Source organism: Muntiacus reevesi, chromosome 4 (assembly GCF_963930625.1).
Source record: "Muntiacus reevesi chromosome 4, mMunRee1.1, whole genome shotgun sequence".
NCBI classification, from domain to species: Eukaryota; Metazoa; Chordata; class Mammalia; order Artiodactyla; family Cervidae; genus Muntiacus; species Muntiacus reevesi.
This window is the reverse complement of record NC_089252.1, coordinates 128574568-128594005: the sequence shown is the minus strand read 5'-3', so window position 1 is coordinate 128594005 and position 19438 is coordinate 128574568. Positions and strand designations below refer to the sequence as shown.

The window sequence follows — 19438 nt, the reverse complement described above, 5'->3', positions numbered from 1 at the left end:
TTTATTTGATAATTATTTGTGTATGTGACATGTTCACCTTATAATTTCAACATATAAGTTTAATATCATTCAATATTTATTGTGTACTGAATACAATGGACATTAATTTCCCCTAGAACCAATACTGACTCAATATCTAAGTTGATATTATAATAAAATTTGCCAAGAAGTGAATAACTTGTGGTATTGATATAATGTAAAAGACTTTTGAAATAATATGTGTAAATAGCAAATATATTTTAAAACACCATTTTAAAATGCTAGAATATGATTCTCCACTCTGTACATTATTAAGATCACTTAAACTACAACTATCTGAGAATCTGTTTCTTAGTTCAAAGTATCATGTGTATCGAGCTGAGCTAATGTTTTACAAGAATTAATTGCCTTCTGAGAACTTTTTTTGTAATTTAACTGTAATTGGACTAGAACTACTAAGATAATGGCTGTTAAAATAATGACAGTGAGACCAATTTAACTCTAAGTGCTTATAGTAGTGGTACAAAATTAAGTCCAATTTATTTATTTGCTTGTTTTAAAACTGCAGATGTACTGTCTCTTAGGGAAGATGACTGTGCTCATAAATGGTCTTCAGTATTAAGTCTTTATTTTTTTTTATACTTTAAGGATTCAGACTAATATGAATTTTATTACATCTCATAAAATAAGAATTTCTCAATTAATAACTCGTGGATCCTACCACTTTACAAACATTTCAAACTTGATAGATACATTTTCCAACTAGAAAATATTTTAAGTAAATTTTATATTCCATAAATATTATAAATATTTTTCAAAATGCTAATCTAAATTTTAGAAATATTTATGAAATAATGAGTACAATTTGATGTTTATTATGATTATTTGTTTGTATTTACTAGTTCTTAACCACTTTCAAGTAAACTCAAATATTTTTATACTTCATGTTGGTATTTTAGATTTTAAAGGCACAATGTTTTTATTTTGCAGATTGTTGCCTTGCGTGAACAAAATGTTCATATACAAAGAAAAATGGTATCAAGTGAGGGATCCACAGAATCTGAACATCTTGAAGGGATGGAACCTGGCCAGAAAGTCCATGAAAAGGTATCATGCATATGACATGCTCTTACATGGAAATGTTTACTTGCTATATCCTTTAACAGGAATATGAAATATCTGTGTAATTCTTGTAATAAACATCATTATGTTTTGACTTGGTCAAAAGTACCTTATGATTTCTCTTATCATTAATTGCTCATAATCTGATTTTCTCAAAAATAATGTGTGTGGGTTTATGTGTATATATATATATATATATTTGAATTTCTGATTACTTGTTGTTAACTTGATTCTCTTGAGGAGAATTTAATTATATATCTGACTGAACATATTTCTAATTGAATAAATATGCCTATGTGTGTGTGTGTATATATATATATATATATATATATATTAGTAATATATATATCCAGGACTGTTTAAAGTAAAATAAGTTTGATTTATAAGTGGCTTTATGTATAGTTGGTGACTTATCTGTGGCTTATTACTGCAGAAAATGTTGGTAATATCTTATTTGACTTTTCATTTTCCATGTGTTTGATGCTAGAGGTACTCTAGCAGTACCTCTGTTAATGAGAACTTACAAGAAAGGATATCTGAAGTCATCCAACTTTTGCTATTTTTTTAGAAGGAATTGAGTTTCCTTGTGGGTGGGGCATAGACCAAGATCAAGGAAACCTACAGTCTCTTCTGGCACCTTTCTGCACTATTCTGTGCTAAACCACTTGTTCCCAGTACAAGAGAAAGAAGGTCAGTTGCTGGTAGATCTGGAATTACATGGATATTAAATATATGTATTTGTACATCCTGTGCATGAGGCTTGGACCGTCTCCTGAGTGTTTGCAAGTTATAGCTTTGGGTGGCTGAACTCCTTAATCATCAAGAGCTCATGAAGCAGGTATCTAAACTGGTATCATTGTGAATATCAAGAGGTTTTAAAACATGGAGATTAAGAAGCAAGTGACTGGACCACAATACAAATAGTACTCAACCTTTGTTGTTTAGTCACTGAGTCGTGTCTGACTCATTGAGACTTCACGGACTGTAGTCCACCAGGCTCCTGTCCATGGTATTTTCCAGGCAAGAATACTGGAGGGAGTTGCCATATCCTTTTCCAGGGGACCTTCCTGACCCAGGGATCAAACTTGCATCTCTGCATCTCCTACATTGCAGGTAGATTCTTTACTGCTGAGCCACCAGGGAAGCCCTAGACTTCTTACCATAAAATATATTGCACATTTCCTCATTTGTCCAATTGAAGCAAGTGAAGGGGCTTCTTATGTTTCCTCCTTTAAGTGTTAAAGCAAAAGAAGTCTGGTAAATCAAGCTAATTTCCCAGGAACACCAATTCTGGTGGCTGAGAAGCAACTCTTCGTTAAAGGCCTTTGTATTTTAGCCTTTATCCATGTATTTTATAGAAATCTTAAGCTAGGTATTAAAAATAAGCTACAATCTGACAGCCAGATTTCATGAGCTATATTTCAAATTTGAATAAAACTTATTTCTCTTTTCTTTAGATAAGTTAAGTGACATTAACTCAATAAATAAACCACCAAGCTCTCAAAAATAAGGCATCTACATGAAATAGTTTAGGAAACTAGCGTGCCATTTTTGTATTACTGTTTCAGTTTAATTATGTCATCAGTGATACAGTGATACACCTTTTCTCAGAGAATTTCATACTCACACTGTTTTAGATGTGAAAATGAACTTTATGGTCATTTAGTCTTTTTCTTAGAAATCTTCACAATATAACGATGCCACATTATGCTAATCCAAACTAAAATTGAAAAAAATATGCTTTCAAAGGTATAACAAGTGTTTTTTATTTAATATAAATTTAGTTATTTTAATTGGAGGCTAATTACTTTACAATATTGTCATGGTTTTGCCATACATTGACATGAATCCGCCATGGATGTATACGTGTAGACCGTATCTATTTGCTAACAAACCATTTGGTGCTTAAAGCATTTCTCCAGTACTTCTGGGGAGTGAGGAGTACTCATACATGTATTTTGTTTGCAAATTTATTTCTTTGAAATATAATCCCTAAATATTCAGGAATTATAGAGTATAAGACAATTGATGTCAGATTGATTTTTAGAAACTAATTACAGAATTAGGATGAGAACCTACAAATAAATGATGTTTGTCTCTGTTGGACGCAACAGATAGTGGCGTATGTGTGGGGGATTCTGGGTATTTTAAAACTCAAAGAACTTCTCTTTAACTGTCTTTGCCTTCCTGTTCTGGGGGAAGGCATTTCAGCCAGTGCAGAAGAGGAATTCTGTGCCATTGCTAACTCACTCTTTTTAAATGGGTGTATAGAATGGATGTACATGGATTAAGGACTTTTAAATACTGTAATTAACAGTATTCTGTTTTTCAATTTCCCTGAATTGTAGGAAGAGTGATTTCCAAATGCTCGGAGTAATGGTATACTAGGATATTTCAAAATATCATGTACCTATCCTGAAATATAATCCTAAAATATATGTCATATGTATTTTTTAATTTTAAAAATAAGTAATCTGTGCTTTAATTCATATTACTCTTTAGATTATTCAAGAAAGTACTTTAAATTTTAATTTATATCACATTTCTCTACCTGACATTTCTTTTGTTTTCAACTTTATTGAGATATAATTGACATATAAGATTATGTAAGTTTCAGGAATGCAATATGGTGGTTTGGTATGCAGATTTTATGAGTTTAAGGTATACAGTGTGATGATTTTGTATAATTATGTAAAATGATTACCATGATAAGATTAGTTAATGCATTCATCACCATGTCTCTATGAGTGTGTGTGTGTGTCATGAGAAGCTTTAAGATTCACTCTTTTAGTAATTCTCAAGTATAGTTGCAGTATTATCTGTAGTCACCAATTTATATATTAGATCCCCAAAACTTATTCATCTTCTAGCTGCCTACATTTTTTGATAAAAGATGGCATAATATCCTAAGTATTATTTTATCATCCTGCTATAAATACTTAAATTATATATATGAGCATTATAAATCTTTTCGAAAGTATCCCTTCTAACAGGATTATTTAAAGTGCATTTATACCATTGAATAGCAAGTGTTAGAAGGTTGTAATTTAATTCCTTACAGTTAATTTTTCTATAAGGAGTATTTAGAAAGTATATTAAAACAAAGGGAAAGAGTATTATTTGGGGGAGTGTATGTGTAATGAAGGTTATCAGTGTAGGATGACTGTAAGTAATAGTGTATAAATTACAAAGTGGTTGTTGGAGGGGAAAACACAAAACTATTACTAGATACTGTGGAACTGTCAGAAAGTGCCAGGTAAATCCTAGTCACAAGGATTGCTCTTTGTTTAGGCAGTAAAGTTATTTAAATTACATGGTCAGAGTGGGTTATTAGCCAAGAGGAGATGTTTTACGTCAGTGGCTTCAACACTCTGTTGACAAATAGTTGATAAAAATAGTCTTACAAAGCACACTCTGAAACAGGCCTATTACTCATAGAAAAGTTGTGTGATTATTACCAACATTTAAAAAATAAAAATGAAAAAATAAGTTTAACTGAAACAGGTCTGTTTCTTTATGCCACATATTTAATCAGTTGTTCTAGAAGAACATAAATATCCACAGGATAATAACAATTTTTCAGAACACTAAATTTTGCCTCATTAAAGGTTCAGGCTAGGACCAATAAGTTTCTCTTCCTGTTGCTTTCTGCAGGGGAGTTAACGTGTGGAAGAAATTTAGTAAACACACTGCTCTGGTAAAAGAGGTAATAATGCTCCTGAATTATAACTCTACTTGCAATTATTTTTTTTGGCTGAAAATGTTTGCTAAGTGAGTGGATGAGTAGAATGTTAGACAGTGATTGAGATTCAGAAGACATAGTCACTAAATTTTGCAGGAGTGAAAATAATCTGCCCAAATTAATATTGCAAAATGTGATGAATAAAGTGATGTCAAAAATGATAATAGAATTTAAAGGAGAGATGCATCAGTTGTGATAGGAGGTGTCAGTGAGGCTGCGTGGAATAGTAATTTGGTTGAAGTCAGTAGACCTGGGTTCAAATCCCATCTGTGCCATTTAAATAGTAGCTGGTGTCTTTATGCTACAACCTCCCTGAGCATCAGTTACAGGTCATGCCTTGCTTGTAACTTCGTTGTAAAGAATACAAGCAACAGATAAGCACTGAGGTCACTGTATTTATTAATACCGTGTTCTCATGGTCGTTCATTTTTCAGTAAATATTTAGCGGTGAACTTACTGAAGTGCTCAGAAATAGGTTCTGTTCTGGGTGGTGGGAATGCTAATGAATGGGGCAGAGGTGAGTAAAATAAGCACGTACACATAAAGGGAAATGAATGTGATCAAGGGGCAGGGGCAAGGTCGATGTGAAGCTTGCTGAGTAGGCAGGGCCCTGAATGGCTTCCCAGGAGGTGGTGTTTGACCTGGAACCTGAAGTAGCACAGGGAGTCTGTGGAAAAGCGTGGAGAGTTCCTGAAACGAAGGACACGCTACGTGCACGTGCCCCGACCACGGGGAAGACCTTCTTGGGCGCGCTCCTGGGAAGAAAGGAGGGCCGCGTAACTGGAGCCTGGTTGTCGGGAGAGGGAGAAGCAGGAGACAGGGCAGACGGGGGCAGTGGTGTGCCAGGCCACTGACGATCGTCTTGTTGGCTGCAGTAGGGAGTCCAGCTTTATTTTCAGAGCAGTGGGAAGGGTTTTCCACGTGCAGGCATCTTGATTAGATATTTCTTAGCAAATCATTTGTACTACATCTTTACATCCATTTATCATTTTTTCTCATATCAGACTTCTGAACCAGTTAGAGATTTTTTTTCCCCTTTTCTTAATTTTATAGCCAATGATATTGAGGTTTGTTTAGACTAAGTAGGATTAAGTGAATCCTACTCTTATTTATCCAGAGGAGGACCAAAACTTTGGTCTTCTCACCTGCTTTGTGCTCTCATGTTCCTTCATGCTAGGATGCTTTCTCTAGGTGTTATTATTGGTTTCTGAAAAGTCATTCTAATCCAATATTATTTTTTTCTGAACGTTTAGTCTTTCATAACTGTGCATATGTACTTGTTTTCTAGAATTATTTTAGTCTATTTAAGAATATGCTTTAAAAAAAAATTCTCCAATGTTTTTTCCCCCAAATCTCCCAGTTATATTCTTTTTTACTCTGAACAGGTGCTCGAAGACAGCGGCATTTACAAACTTTGACTGCTATGAGTATGGTCTTTAAACCCAGGCAAGCGGGGTCCACAGTTGAGCGGGGTCTTTGTCTGGCGCCTCGTGCCCCTCTCTGGGGATGGGCCCAGGGAGAAATTGCACAGGTGTGAGTCACCTGTGCAGGTGTGCAGCACGCCTTCCCGACAGCCTGCCAAGTTCCTAGCCGCCCAGGCTTTCTGACCAAACAGACCTCACCCTCCAGAGCCTTTGTGAGTTTCCTCCTAGGAGCAGCGTCTATCTCTCCCCCACTCCAGCGCTCCCACCCCGGACCTCAGAAGAGGCTAAGGGACACATGTGTTTAGAGGCACTGTTTGTGCAGATAAAGCAGACCAGGATTCTGGGAGGAGCTGAGGCTGGGAAGAGATGGAGAGCAGGCTGCAGTCTAGGGCCATCTCTGGGTAACTAAGTTCTGTGGTGGAACTTCATTAGAATTACTCATTCGAATCTAGCCTAAAAGTCAGTGTGAAAGGTATTATTTCAAGGAAGATAGTAGGATGATTTTCTTATTTGACTGTCAAATAAAAAATTGTTACGTATTTGGATTTATGGCATGTAAGCTTCTTTGTTCTTTTTTATTCTCTTTGTTCTTTTGCCTTGGGTTCCACAAACACTAAAGACCCACCTGTCTGCTACCCACTATATAAAATGTGATTCAGTTGCAACAGTTTACTATGCACTTTTGTGTTCACATGTGTGTATATATATATATATATATATATATATCTGTGTGTGTGTGAAACTGAAGTCTCACAAAACAGTAGTTATACTTTAGACAATGCATTTTGATATTTGTTGTTCATCAGTGACTAAGAGATTACTGTGGTCCTCAGAGCTCAGGGTGAAGTGGGCGGCCGATCTTTCAGTGATCACACCGTGCATCCTTGGCACGTCACAGGAGAGCCCTCCCCAGCTGGCTGGCCTCCACTCACCTCTCAAGCGTCTCTGTCTGTCACCCCACTTTGCACGTAGGTCTCTGAGTGAACCGAGCTGAGTGAACCGAGCTGACGCTTCCCTTTTCAACAGCGCTGCTCTCATTATTCATTCCTCTTAGAATTTGACGTTAATTTGCGGCTGTTATTTAATAAAATGCAGCAGAATCATTGGGTAACAGTCAATGTAAATGTGCAAGCTGAGTAAATATAAAATCAGAAATAGATTTTTGTTTGCATTTTTTTTCAGTTCTTTAATTCCTGCCAGAATTAAAGGTAGGCAGAAGAGCTTTGGCCAAAAACACGTAAAAAACAAAATGAAGGATTGGTGGCAAGAATAACACTCAGATCAAAAAAAATCTAGTAATTAAGTGTCTAATGGTTGCATTCTGTGTGTAAAGAACACTGAAGTTTTATAAAAGATGAAATATGGAATGTGCCTTTACCAAAATTAAGGGTTTTGTGGATTTTTAGTGATGCAGGACTGTTTTAGACTGAACCACCAATAACAAAAATGGGCACTTAGAAAAAGGTAATATAGCTTTGTGATCAGTGTGCCCCTCAGTGATGACAGATTTCCTCACACGATTGCACTGCATTATGAAATACTGTAGCATGCAGATTCTACACAGTCTCACACAAACCTAGTAGCTATACACTTAAATGTTTGGCTTATGAATATACTACATATCTATTTTAAAAATACTATAAAAGACCATTAACACAAATGCCATTCTTTTAAAGATCATTACTGTGTTACAGCTGATATCTCTCATCCATTGGGATATCTGCAATAATTAATTCTTTTTGCCAATTTTTATACACTTTCCTCACCCCATGTCAACTACTTTCAGTAACTATTCACCAAAAAATTCAATTCTTTCTTAATTGTGGCTTATTTTATTAATTGTTAAGCTCCAGTTTCTTCTCTGTTTCAAAGGTAATTATCCTTGAATTTTTTTTTACCTCTTAATCAGGCTTCCCAGGTGGCTCAGTGGTAAAGAATTCACCTGCCAGTCCAGGAGACTCCAGACCTGGGTTTGATCCCTGGGTAGGAAGGATTCCCTGGAGGAGGAAATGGCAACCCACTCCAGTATTCTTGCCTGGGAAATCCCATGGACGGAGGAGCCTGGGGGCCTGCAGTCCATGAGGTCACAGAGAGTCGGACACGACTGAGCCGGAAAAGGTGCAGCCCTAACAGAGTAGTTTCTTCTGTGTGTTGATCCCATATGCAGTGATGTAATTCCTCATATTGACATTATAATAAAGTGTACAATTTCCTTTTATCTATCAACTGAATTTTTAAGCATTAGAGCCAAACAAAAGGATGAGATTTATGAATTTGCCATTTTGGAATTGGTGCACCTCCCAGAAAATAGAGGGTCCAAGTATAGCCTTACATGTATAAGGCTGGAGTGGCCTAGAAGTCTATGATTGGCTAGAAAAGGGCCCAGAAGAGGCAAGGTTAGGCTGTTTCATGGTTCATCCATAGGCGCAGGAAGTTACCCTGTATCAACTTTATAGGAGGTGAGTTATAGGAGAGGAAGATTATAACCCAAAGCCATCTTTTATAAACAATGGCAAAAATAAGAAGCAAAAATCTTCTAATGTTGTGTGAGGGCTTATTAAGTTCAAGACAAACCCTTTGAATGCAGTGACTGGGTTTTTGTGTTTCACTATGCTTTTAATAGATGGGAAGTGAAATTGACTCCTCTATCTTTAATAACAGATTTAGTATCATTTGTATCGTTAGCCCAGGTCCAGGGGAAGCAGGATAAACACATCTTTGCTGAAGGAGGATAATTTCAGACTTTAAAAGGCTGACTGATTCACAAGAGTTTGACAGAAAGTTTGTTCATTTACCTCTGTCCTATTGGTATAATCTGAGTGTCTCTTTTGTGCCAAGGACTCTGCTTTCATATAGGGAGACAGAGAAGAACAAGTACTTTTCCTTCCCTCGGCATTGTTTTGTCTGATCATTAAGTCAATTCAGGAGAATTTTTAAGACTATCATTCAGATGTTTGCAGTTGACCTAATTTTGTTTTTCACTTTGGTAGGGTTTATCCATCTTAACATTTCTCATAAAGTTATAGTTCTCCAGAAATTTAATGGGTGTTTTATAGAACCCATTTCCCCCAAAAAAGAGATTTCCTGGGGATAAGAATATTAAGATATATTATGCTATACAATTTTGAACTATTATCTTTATTGTAGTATTTATTCAAATTCCCCAGGACTACATATTAATACTATTTAGTGTTTCCCAAATTTGTATGACCAAAAATCTTATTAATCCATAGGAGAATTGCACATGCCAAGATGAGTATTCTGAAAAATATTCCCTAATAGTGGCTCTGGAATTTTAAAGATAGGCAGAGTTTTTCAAAGTTGTTCATAAGCCTCATTAGCAAAAGGGCTACATGCCAATGAGAACAAGATAAATAACTTCTGTAAAGCCCTTTACAGTTTCCAGAAGTGCTTTTATATAATTGTTTTATTTGATCTCCGTAATAACCCTGTGAGATTTGTAGAGCAAGGATTATTGGCTCTTAAGTCACATAGCTTGTGAGAAGGAGGAGCCAAGATAAACAGTGTAACAAGTATATGAATATTAAAAGTGAACATGGGTGAAAAAGGTATCATAAAAACTACATGATTTCATGAATTTTGAAATATACAACTATTTATGAAGTTTGAAATCTGGCCAGGTGTCTAGAAGCATGAAGGAGCTTTTCAGACAGAAGTATAAGCCTTTAAGAACTTTAAAAAAAAAAGACCTCGGACAAAGAAAACCATGTTACACCCACGTCGGTGTTTCTCTGGTCATCTGCTCAGGTGTGCGTGCTCATGTTCAGTTTTGTCCGACCTGCAATGTGACAGGCTCCCTGTCCACGGGATTTTTTAGGCAAGATTGCTGGGATGGGTTGCCATTTTCTCCTCCAAGGACTCCTCTCCACAAGGGATTGAACCCACATCTCTTGCATCTCCTCCACTGCAAGTGGATTCTTTATTGCTGAGCCATCAGGAAGGTCCCTTAGTCACATGTCCTTCTCCAGCAATTCTTCCTGTGCTCTCCTTTGTCTTCCTCTTTTTTCTTCGTATATCCCATTGTTGTAACATACTAAGTTCTTCAACTCAAAAGAAATTCTCTTTTGGTCCTACTTATACAATCAGCTATTGCTTCATTTTTTACTCCCCTATGTAGCAAAATTCTTCAAAATAGTGGTCTACTCACTGTCCATGGTTGCTTGCTTTATAAACCTACTCCAGGGAGGTCTTTGCTCCATCACTGCACAGGAACATCTCCTGTTACCATCATCACTGATTTTATGTTGCTAAATACAGAGACCAATGCTCAGCCCTTTTTGAGTAAACGTCATAGTTGTTCGGGTCTTCCTAGGTAGCTGAGTGGTAAAGAACACACCTGTTGATGCAGGAGATATAGGAGATGAGGGTTTGATCCTGGGTAGATCACCTGGAGGAGGAAATGGCAACCTACTCCTGTGCTCTTGCCTGGACAATCCCATGGACAGAGGAGCCTGGTGGGCTACAGTCCATGGAGTCACAAAGAGTCAGACATGACTGAGCGACTGAGCATGCATGTGTGGATGCATAACTGTTTAATTTATTCTTTCCTTCTAGGTTCATTTTTATTTTTCATTTGCAGGACAAGAAAGTATACTCTGTTTTTCTGTTACCCCACCAATTATTCTGTCTCAGTCTCCCTTCCTGGATCATATTCGTCTTGATTTTTTTTTAATGCATCTAGATATTCATGTTCAATGAGAGTTACATTAAATTTGCTTTAAACTCCTATTCCCATAAAATGGAAACTCCTATATACTTTCCAAGATTTCTTCAGATTCAAGAAAGATTACATTCTCGTGGTCAGATCTTGCTCTAATATTTATTCATTTATTGAAGTATAGTTGATGCAAATATTATGCTAATATTAGTTTCAGATGTACAGCATAGTAGTTCAGTGTTTTTTATAGATTATACTCTATTTAAAGTTGCTTCCTGTTTTCTTCTTGAATTCTTAATGTTGGGATAATCCAGGGGTTTAGTCCTCCATCTTTTCTCTCAGTGATTTCAATCATCCGTATATCATAAATGCTATCTGTGTGCGAATGACTTATAAATCTTTACTTCTAGTTCAGACCCTAAAACCAAGCATATATATTCACCTGCCTCTTGAACATCTATCTCCACTAATATATCTAAAAGACATTGAACCTTAAAATGTCAAAAAAAACTTATCTTTTGAAATTCCCCTCCAAAATTCCCTGCATCTGCTCTCTCTCAGATGATGTAAATCTCACCTTTCCAGTTGCTCAATCTAAAGAATTTGGAGTTACTCTCAGGTCTTTCCTATGTCTCATGAAAGTGAAACTGAAAGTCACTCAGTCGTGTCCGACTCTTTTCGACCCCATAGACTATACAGTCCATGGAATTCTCCAGGCCAGAATACTGGAGTGGGCCACCTTTCCCTTCTCCAGGGGATCTCCCCAATCCAGGGATCAAACCCAGGTCTCCCACACTGCAGGCGAATTCTTTACCAGCTGAGCCACCTATGTCTCAAACCACACATCAAACTGTACAGAAATTCTGTTTGTTCTGCTTTCAAAATATGTCTAGAATCTGCCACTTCTCACCACCTCCAGTTAGCACTCTGCCCTAAACCACTATCATCTCTCATCTGGATTACTGTGGTCAGACTCCTTCCAAGGCTCTCTGCTTCTCTCAAGGGCTCTTAATGTCTATTTTTTAACATGGCATGAATCAGTGATTTTTAAAACCTAAATCTGAACATGTCAATCATATACTCGAAACTCTGCAAATGTTTACCACAAGACTCTACATGATTTATGGGGATTCCCAGGTGGTGCACTAGTAACAGGAGCTGCAGGAGACGTGGGTTCAGTCCCTGGTTTGAGAAGATTCCTGGGGTAGGAAATGGCAACCCACTCCAGTATTCCGGCCTGGAGAATTCCATGGACAGAGGAGCCTGGCGGGCTACAGTCCCTGAGATGGCGAAGAGTAGAAATGGGCTGAGCAACTGAGCATGCCCACTACATGATGTGACCTTCCTCATCTTCTGACGTCACCTCTTCCCTTACCCCAGCTACACTGGCCTCCTGTTGACTCCTTTGTGCCAGTTGATATCTGCCGTACCACACTGTGAATCAGACATAAGTATACATACGTCTTCTCTCCCCTGATCCCCCCTCATCCCCCCACCACACCCTACAGAGAACCAGGTTGAGCTTCCTCTGTTATACAGCAATTTCCCACTGGCTATCTATTTTCGATTCAGTTTGGTTCAGTCGCTCAGTCTTGTCTGACTCTTTGCGACCCCATGGACTGCAGCACACCAGGCCTCCCTGTCCATCACCAACTCCCAGAGTTTACTAAAACTCATGTCCATCGAGTCGGTGATGCCATCCAACCATCTCATGCTCTGTCATCCCCTTCTCTTCCAGCCTTCAATCTTTCCCAGCATCAGGGTCTTTTTCAGTGAATCAGTTCTTCACATCAGGTGGCCAAAGTATTGGAGTTTCAGCTTCAACATCAGTCCTTTTAGTAAACATTTACATATGATAATATCTGTTTAAATGCTACTCTCTCAATTCGTCCCATCCTCTCCTTCCTCCACTGTGTCCACAGGTCTATTCTGTATGTCTGTGTCTCTATTCCTGCCCTACAAATAGGTTTATCAGTACCATTTTCCTGTTGACTTGTGACTTGATCTCCCCTCTGTCTAGAATGCCCTTCTCCCAGATACCTGTGTAGCTATTTCCCTCTCCTCCATCAAGCCTTTGTTCAAGTGCCATTAACATATTCTAAGATAGAGTATAATCATTTATTTATAATACCTATAATTTATAATCTGTCGCTGTAGCTAAGAATAGACTCCATGAGGTTTAAAGTTTCTGCTTTATTCCTCATCAGGCTTAAGTACCTAGAACAGCTCCTGGCCGTGGTAAGCTCTGAAAGTGAAAGTGTGAAAGTGTGAGTCCCTCAGTTGTGTCCAGCTCTTTGCAACCCCCTGGACTGTAGCTCACGAGACTCCTCTGTCCATGGACTTCTCCAGGCAAGAATACTGGAGTGGGTAGCCATTCCCTTCTCCAGGGAGTCTTCATGACCTGAGGATGGAACCTGGGTCTCTTGCATTGCAGGCAGACTCTTTACCATCTGAGCCACCAGAGAAGTCCAATAAGAATATGTTAAATAATTAAATGCCACACTATTTTAACTATTATTACCTAAATCCTGATTATTAGAGCTTAATTATAATAACAGTTTTTGTAGTCCCATTTTAAAACCCTATCATATTTCCATGGGAATTGCTTAAGTAAATAAATGAATTTTGGAAGAATAGTCACCTCTATGATATATTGTCTTGCCATTTGTAATATGGTTGGAATACCCATTTATTTGTGTATTATTTTATGTTCTTCTGTACAGTTGTTTCACTTCTCACATAGTGGTCTTAAAGATTGTTGGATTTATGTCTAGGTACTTACAGTTTTGTTGCTATTGTGATTGTTAGTTCCTTTTAATTTTTTCTAATAAATTAATAATGGCATATAAAGGTACAGTTGATTTCTAAACAGTAGTATGGCATCCAGCAAACTTGCTAAACCTATTAGTAATTCTAAGAACTGTGCCTTTGAACTTTTATAAGTAGTTAATTAAATAAGAGGTAAAGTCAAGTCATTCCATCTGAAATAGAACCTTAAAAATAATTAGTTGATATTAGGATAAAATATACTAATTTCTTGGGTCTATTATCAGATCTTTTATTAAAATTCATTTCATCAATCCTTTTATTATTTTGAAGCTTTCCTCTGTTCCAGAGAGTTTTTTAGGTTTAATAAATAAGTTGGATATAGTTATTAGTAATGTACCTGCATAATAGAGGTCTGTGGTTCTTAACCTCAACTAAACATTGCAATTACCTGGGAAGATTTAACAATAATTATATGTCTGGACCCCACCATTGAATGGAATATAGAGTGATTTCCATTCTATATTTTTATTCAGTTCTTCCAAGGATTCTATGTGTGGTCATAGTTGAGAATAACTCATATGTAGTACAAATATTAGTGCTTTGTTCTAGGCTCTAGGTTTGTAGGGATTGTAAATAGATGATTTACATATAGCAAAACAGGTTTAAGGAGTCACTGTGGAATTGGAAATAAAAGCTGTGAAATCTGTACTAGAGAATTTCAGATCAAAGACAAAATGTTATTTGTTGAACAATATTTGAAATCTGAGGTCAAGTCTGATTTTTGAGAGCTAAAAAGCAATATGTGTGCTGGAGATTTAAAACAAAAATAAAAACAGTCTAGGCAGGCTAAGATGCCCAAAAGCAATAACCTTGAAGCATTAGGAATCCACATTGCTTAAATGCTATTTGGTGATTATGAATTTTATTTTGTTGTTGTTCACTCAGTTGTGTGTGACTCTTTGCTACCCCATGGATTGCAGCCTGCTAGGCTTCCCTGTCCTTCACTGTCTCCTAGAGTTTGCTCAAATTCATGTCCATTGAGTCGATGATACCATCCAGCCACCTCATCATCTGTCACCCACTTCTCCTGCCCTCAACCTTTCCCAGCATTAGGTGACTTTTCCAATTAGTTGGCTCTTCACATCAGGTGGCCGAGGTATTGAAGCTTCAGCATCAGTTCTTCCAATATATATTTATAACTGATTTCCTTTAGGATTGATTGGTTTGATCTTGCAGTCCAAGGGACTCTCAAGAGCCTTCTCCAGCACCACAGTTTAAAAACAATTCTTTGGTTCTCAGTTTTCTTTATGGTCCAACTCTCACATCCACATATGACTACTGGAAGAATCATAACTGAATATACAAAGCTTTGTCGGCAAAGTGATATGTTTGCTTTTTAATACACTATCTATGTGCATCATAGCTTTTCTTCCAAGAATCAAGTGTCTTTTAATTTTCTGGTTGCAGTCACTATCCACAGTGATTTTGGAGCCCAAGAAAATAAAGTCCATCACTGTTTCCATTTTTACCCATCTGTTTGCCGTGAAGTGATGGGACTAGATGCTATGATCTTCATTTTTTAAATGTTGAGTTTAAAGCCACCTTTTTCACTCTCCTCTTTCACCTTCATCAAGAGGCTCTTTAGTTCTTTGCTTTCTGTAATTAGGGTGGTGTCATTTTTAATTGGTTGCTTTATTTGATTTATTCTTTTTTTCCACATTATGTTGTGTTTAGGCAGGAATCTTCATATTCCTGCTTCACAGCACATTCAGCCTCGTGTCTGGCATATGGTGGAAGCAAAGCAAGGCAAATAGAGTCTTGGTGGTTGACTGAATGAGTAAATCAAACAACAAGTAGATTTAGTGAATGGTTAAATGACAATAAATGAACAAAATAGAATGAACAAAAACATAGAGGGAAAATCAACAAAAGAAATAAGAAAATAGTGACAGGAGTAGACTCCTAGGAATCAGAAACTTGAATGCCTTCATTCAGATCGTAATCTTATGACTTTTCAGTAATTTGACCCTAAGGGAAATATTTACACTCTGTGCTTCAATTTCCTTTTCTGTACCGGATAGGTTGTTATGGACCTAGAGTCTGTCGTACAGAGTAAAGTCAGTCAGAAAGAGAAAAACAGGTGTTGTGTATTAACATGTATGTAGAATCTAGAAAACTGGTAGAGATGTACATATTTTCAGGGCAGGAATAGAGATGCTGATGTAGAGACCGGATTTGTGGACGCTAGGGTAGGGATAAGGTGTGGGATAAACCGGAGATGAGATTGATGTATATGCGCTGCCATGTGTAAATGAATGGCTAGTGGGGACCCCCAGCATAGCACTGGGGCCAGCACTATGCTCTGGGGTGACTGGATGGTGGGGAGGGGAGGGGAGGTGGCCGTGGAGTGGAAGGCCAGGAGGGAGGGGGTATATGTAAACCTGGAAGCTATAACTTTCATTATTCTAGTGAAAATGTGATCTTAGTTTGGATTTGGAGGCAAATCCAAATTTGAAAACTTAAAGTAAAATGAGAAGTACAATGATCTCTTGGAATAAAAGCAAATATTTGCAAGGGTATCAGATCAAGAGAATAACAATTTGGAACAAAAGCTATATATTCTTTTTTCAAGACATAAATCACAGGTTTAAAATGATTTTTCTACTCTGAAATTATAAAAGCATATATTAAACTCAGCACAGAATATATTTAAGATGATTTGAATAGATGAAATATATATATTTTCTAAACATATAATGCTCTAGTATTCTTGTATTCTTGCCTGGAGAATTCCATGGACGGAGGAGCCTGGCAAAAACTACTCTTTGTGTTCACAAAGAGTTGGACATGACTGAGCAACTTGCACTTTCATGTACTTCAAAAGATAAAAATGAGAGTTCAGAAAATTTCCATGGATAGTCCAAAATTCCAAAGTAGCATAAACACACATCTGTTACTTAATGGAACTTAAAGGAATTGAGGAGGTTAACATTATGAAACTGTTTTATTTTCGTTGTCTGATTACTGTTTATATTTACTTAAATTTCTCTCACCTTGAGCCCATTCAAACTATGCAATTTTTAGATAAGATTTTAATGGACTTCAGGTGCACAAAATTCAAATAATCATTTTTCTAATTAGAAAATTAAGACCAATCAGTTGCACTGAACAAATATTTGTAGAATTTATATACATATTTGTGTGGTTGTGTACATATGTGTGTGTGCTGTTTTACATATGTACATATAGCTATATGCACACATACAACTGTATTCTTGGTACTTGTCAATACCATCCAACATGTGTTATTTATCCTTTAGATTTATATGTCCTAACTAAAAATAATAAAGTACAGATAAACTGTGAATTCAAAGTTCTGCATTTTAATTCAAGTCAGCTTTGTGTAATTCCCTAAGTCTCAGTTTCTCCAAAGTTCTTAAGGACTTTAATCTTGAATGTAATATTTCAATAACATAAAACATTTTTCAAAGCAAGATATTTATTTTCTAATTTTCATAGTTTCTAAAACTTTCCTTTTTTCTAGTTGACTAGAGAAAATTCTCAATGTGAAGAGGTAGAAATTCTGTTAAAGCTTAAGGTTTCCTCCTTACTTATAGGTGGTATATAGAGTTCAAAAAAATTTGCTGTTATTATAGAAACCCAGTAATATCATACCTCAGTGATCCCAGATTTGGACATAACTGACTGGCAATTGGTTCTAGCCTTTCTTCCTAAATCAGTTCTCAATTGCCATCTAATGAATATAACTTGGCTTTTCCCAGTTCAATGTACAGATAATTATGTCATATTTCAGACCAGTTCAGTTGCTCAGTCGTGTCTGACTCTTTGAGACCCCATGGACTGCAGCATGCAGGGCTTCCCTCTTCATCACCAACTCCCAGAGCTTACTCAAACTCATTTCTATTGAGTCGGTGATACCATACAACCATCTCATCCTCTGTCATCCCCTTTTCCTCCCACCTTCAATCTTTCCCAGCATCAGGGTCAGTTCTTTGCATCAGGTGGCCAAAGTATTGGAGTCTCAGCTTCAGCATCAGTCCCTCCAATGAACATTCAGGACTGATTTCCTTTAGGATGGACTGACTAGATCTCCTTGCAGTCCCAGGGATTCTCAAGGGTCTTCTGGAACACCACAGTCCGAAACCATCAATTCTTCGGCACTCAGGTTTCTTTATAATCCAACTCTCACATCCATACATGACTACTGGAAAAACCATAGCTTTGACTAGATGGACCTTTGTTGGCAAAGTAATGTCTCTGCTTTTAATATACTGTGCTGAGTGCCCCCAACTCTGCAGCAGACCGCCACTGACCCACGCCTCTGCCGAAGACTCCTGGACACTCACGGCTGTGACCCCACAAGAGACTGATCCAGACTTGCTCGTGAATGTTTTATATAAAGGTCACAATCAATGATTTTCAGTTTTGTGTTCTTAAAAACTGTCTAAAATGTTGGGTTTTTATCAGCTTCACAATATTACTGGTCTATGCGGTGAAGAATTCACCTGCCAGCACAGGAGACACAAGCGATACAGGTTGAAGATCACCCTGGGTCAAGAAGATCCCCTGGAGTAGGAAATGGCATCCGTCTCCAGTATTCTTGCCTGGAAAAAATTCCCATGGACAGAGGAGCCTGGCGGGCTACAGTCCATAATATCACAAACAGAGTTGGCCACAACTGAATGACTGAGCACAAACACAATACTGGTCTGCGTTGTATGCCGTAATGCATGCCCCAACCAGGACATTTACCTTTGGAAAGGCAGCTCCTTTCCACCAAGAGCAATTCCTAGGCATGTTCTCAGCTCTGATCCCTCAGTGAGCAGTAGTCCCAGCCACTAAGGGAATCAAGACTGGAGGAGCATCTGGTCGGCTGATCTGTGGTTCCTCTTCAAAATCCCTACCTAATTATAACGTCTCTTACCCATTTTACTAGGTAATTAGAAGTTTGGCAACTGCAATACAGAAATTCAGTAATATGTTCGAAGTACTAGCTGCAGATCCAGCTGGTATCTTAAGGTGCTAAGACTGTCTTTCTCTGCCCTTTTAATTTTGATGTGTCCTACTGTTTCTCCACGTGTTAGGTAACTAGAATTATCAACATGCCTTGCCATCTGTTTGCTTTCCCATTCTCTCTGTTTTATCTTTCTCATTTATCTTTTGTGATGCAGTCCTCCTTTTCTCCTATCTGCGCACGTGCTAAATCACATCAGTTCTATCTGACTCTTTGCCACCCTTTGGACTGTAGCCCACCAGACTCCTTTGTCCATGGGATTCTCCAGGCAAGAATACTGGAGTGGATTGCCATGCCTTCCTCCAGGGAATCTTCTCAACCCAGGGATCGAACCTGAGTCTCTTTTGTCTCCTGCATTGGCAGGCAGATTATTTACAACTAGCACCACCTTTTGCCTAATGTGACATTTGCATTCCAAAGTGTCATGAGTCATGCAAAATCACAAAATAAAAAACACAGAGCTCATGAGGGAGGGGGTTTGCAGCACAGCTTAGTGACTTCAAAAAGAAGCAGAAAACTAGTAAAACTGGACGCACAGTTTTACCCATGTTAAATGGTTAAGAATTCCATAACTGCTATGATAAATTTAACTCTTTACTTTGAAAAAATTGTGAACTTTGCTTATTAAAGTGGGTGTCCGAAGGGGTGTGAACTGTTGTGAAGTGGTGGAGGGAAGGGTAAGTAAGATC

At 37.5% G+C, this 19438-nt stretch overlaps 1 protein-coding gene across 4 annotated transcripts in view; it reads left to right on the top strand.

Moving 5' to 3' along the window:
* Nucleotides 1–19438, top strand: part of PPFIA2 (PTPRF interacting protein alpha 2) — a 472755-nt gene that overhangs the window by 328103 nt on the left and 125214 nt on the right. For all 4 annotated transcript variants that reach the window (XM_065935474.1, XM_065935476.1, XM_065935473.1 and 1 more), the window contains one exon: nt 970–1086. In XM_065935474.1, the coding sequence (XP_065791546.1) occupies nt 970–1086 (117 nt within the window). The remainder of the gene's footprint in view (nt 1–969; nt 1087–19438) is intronic.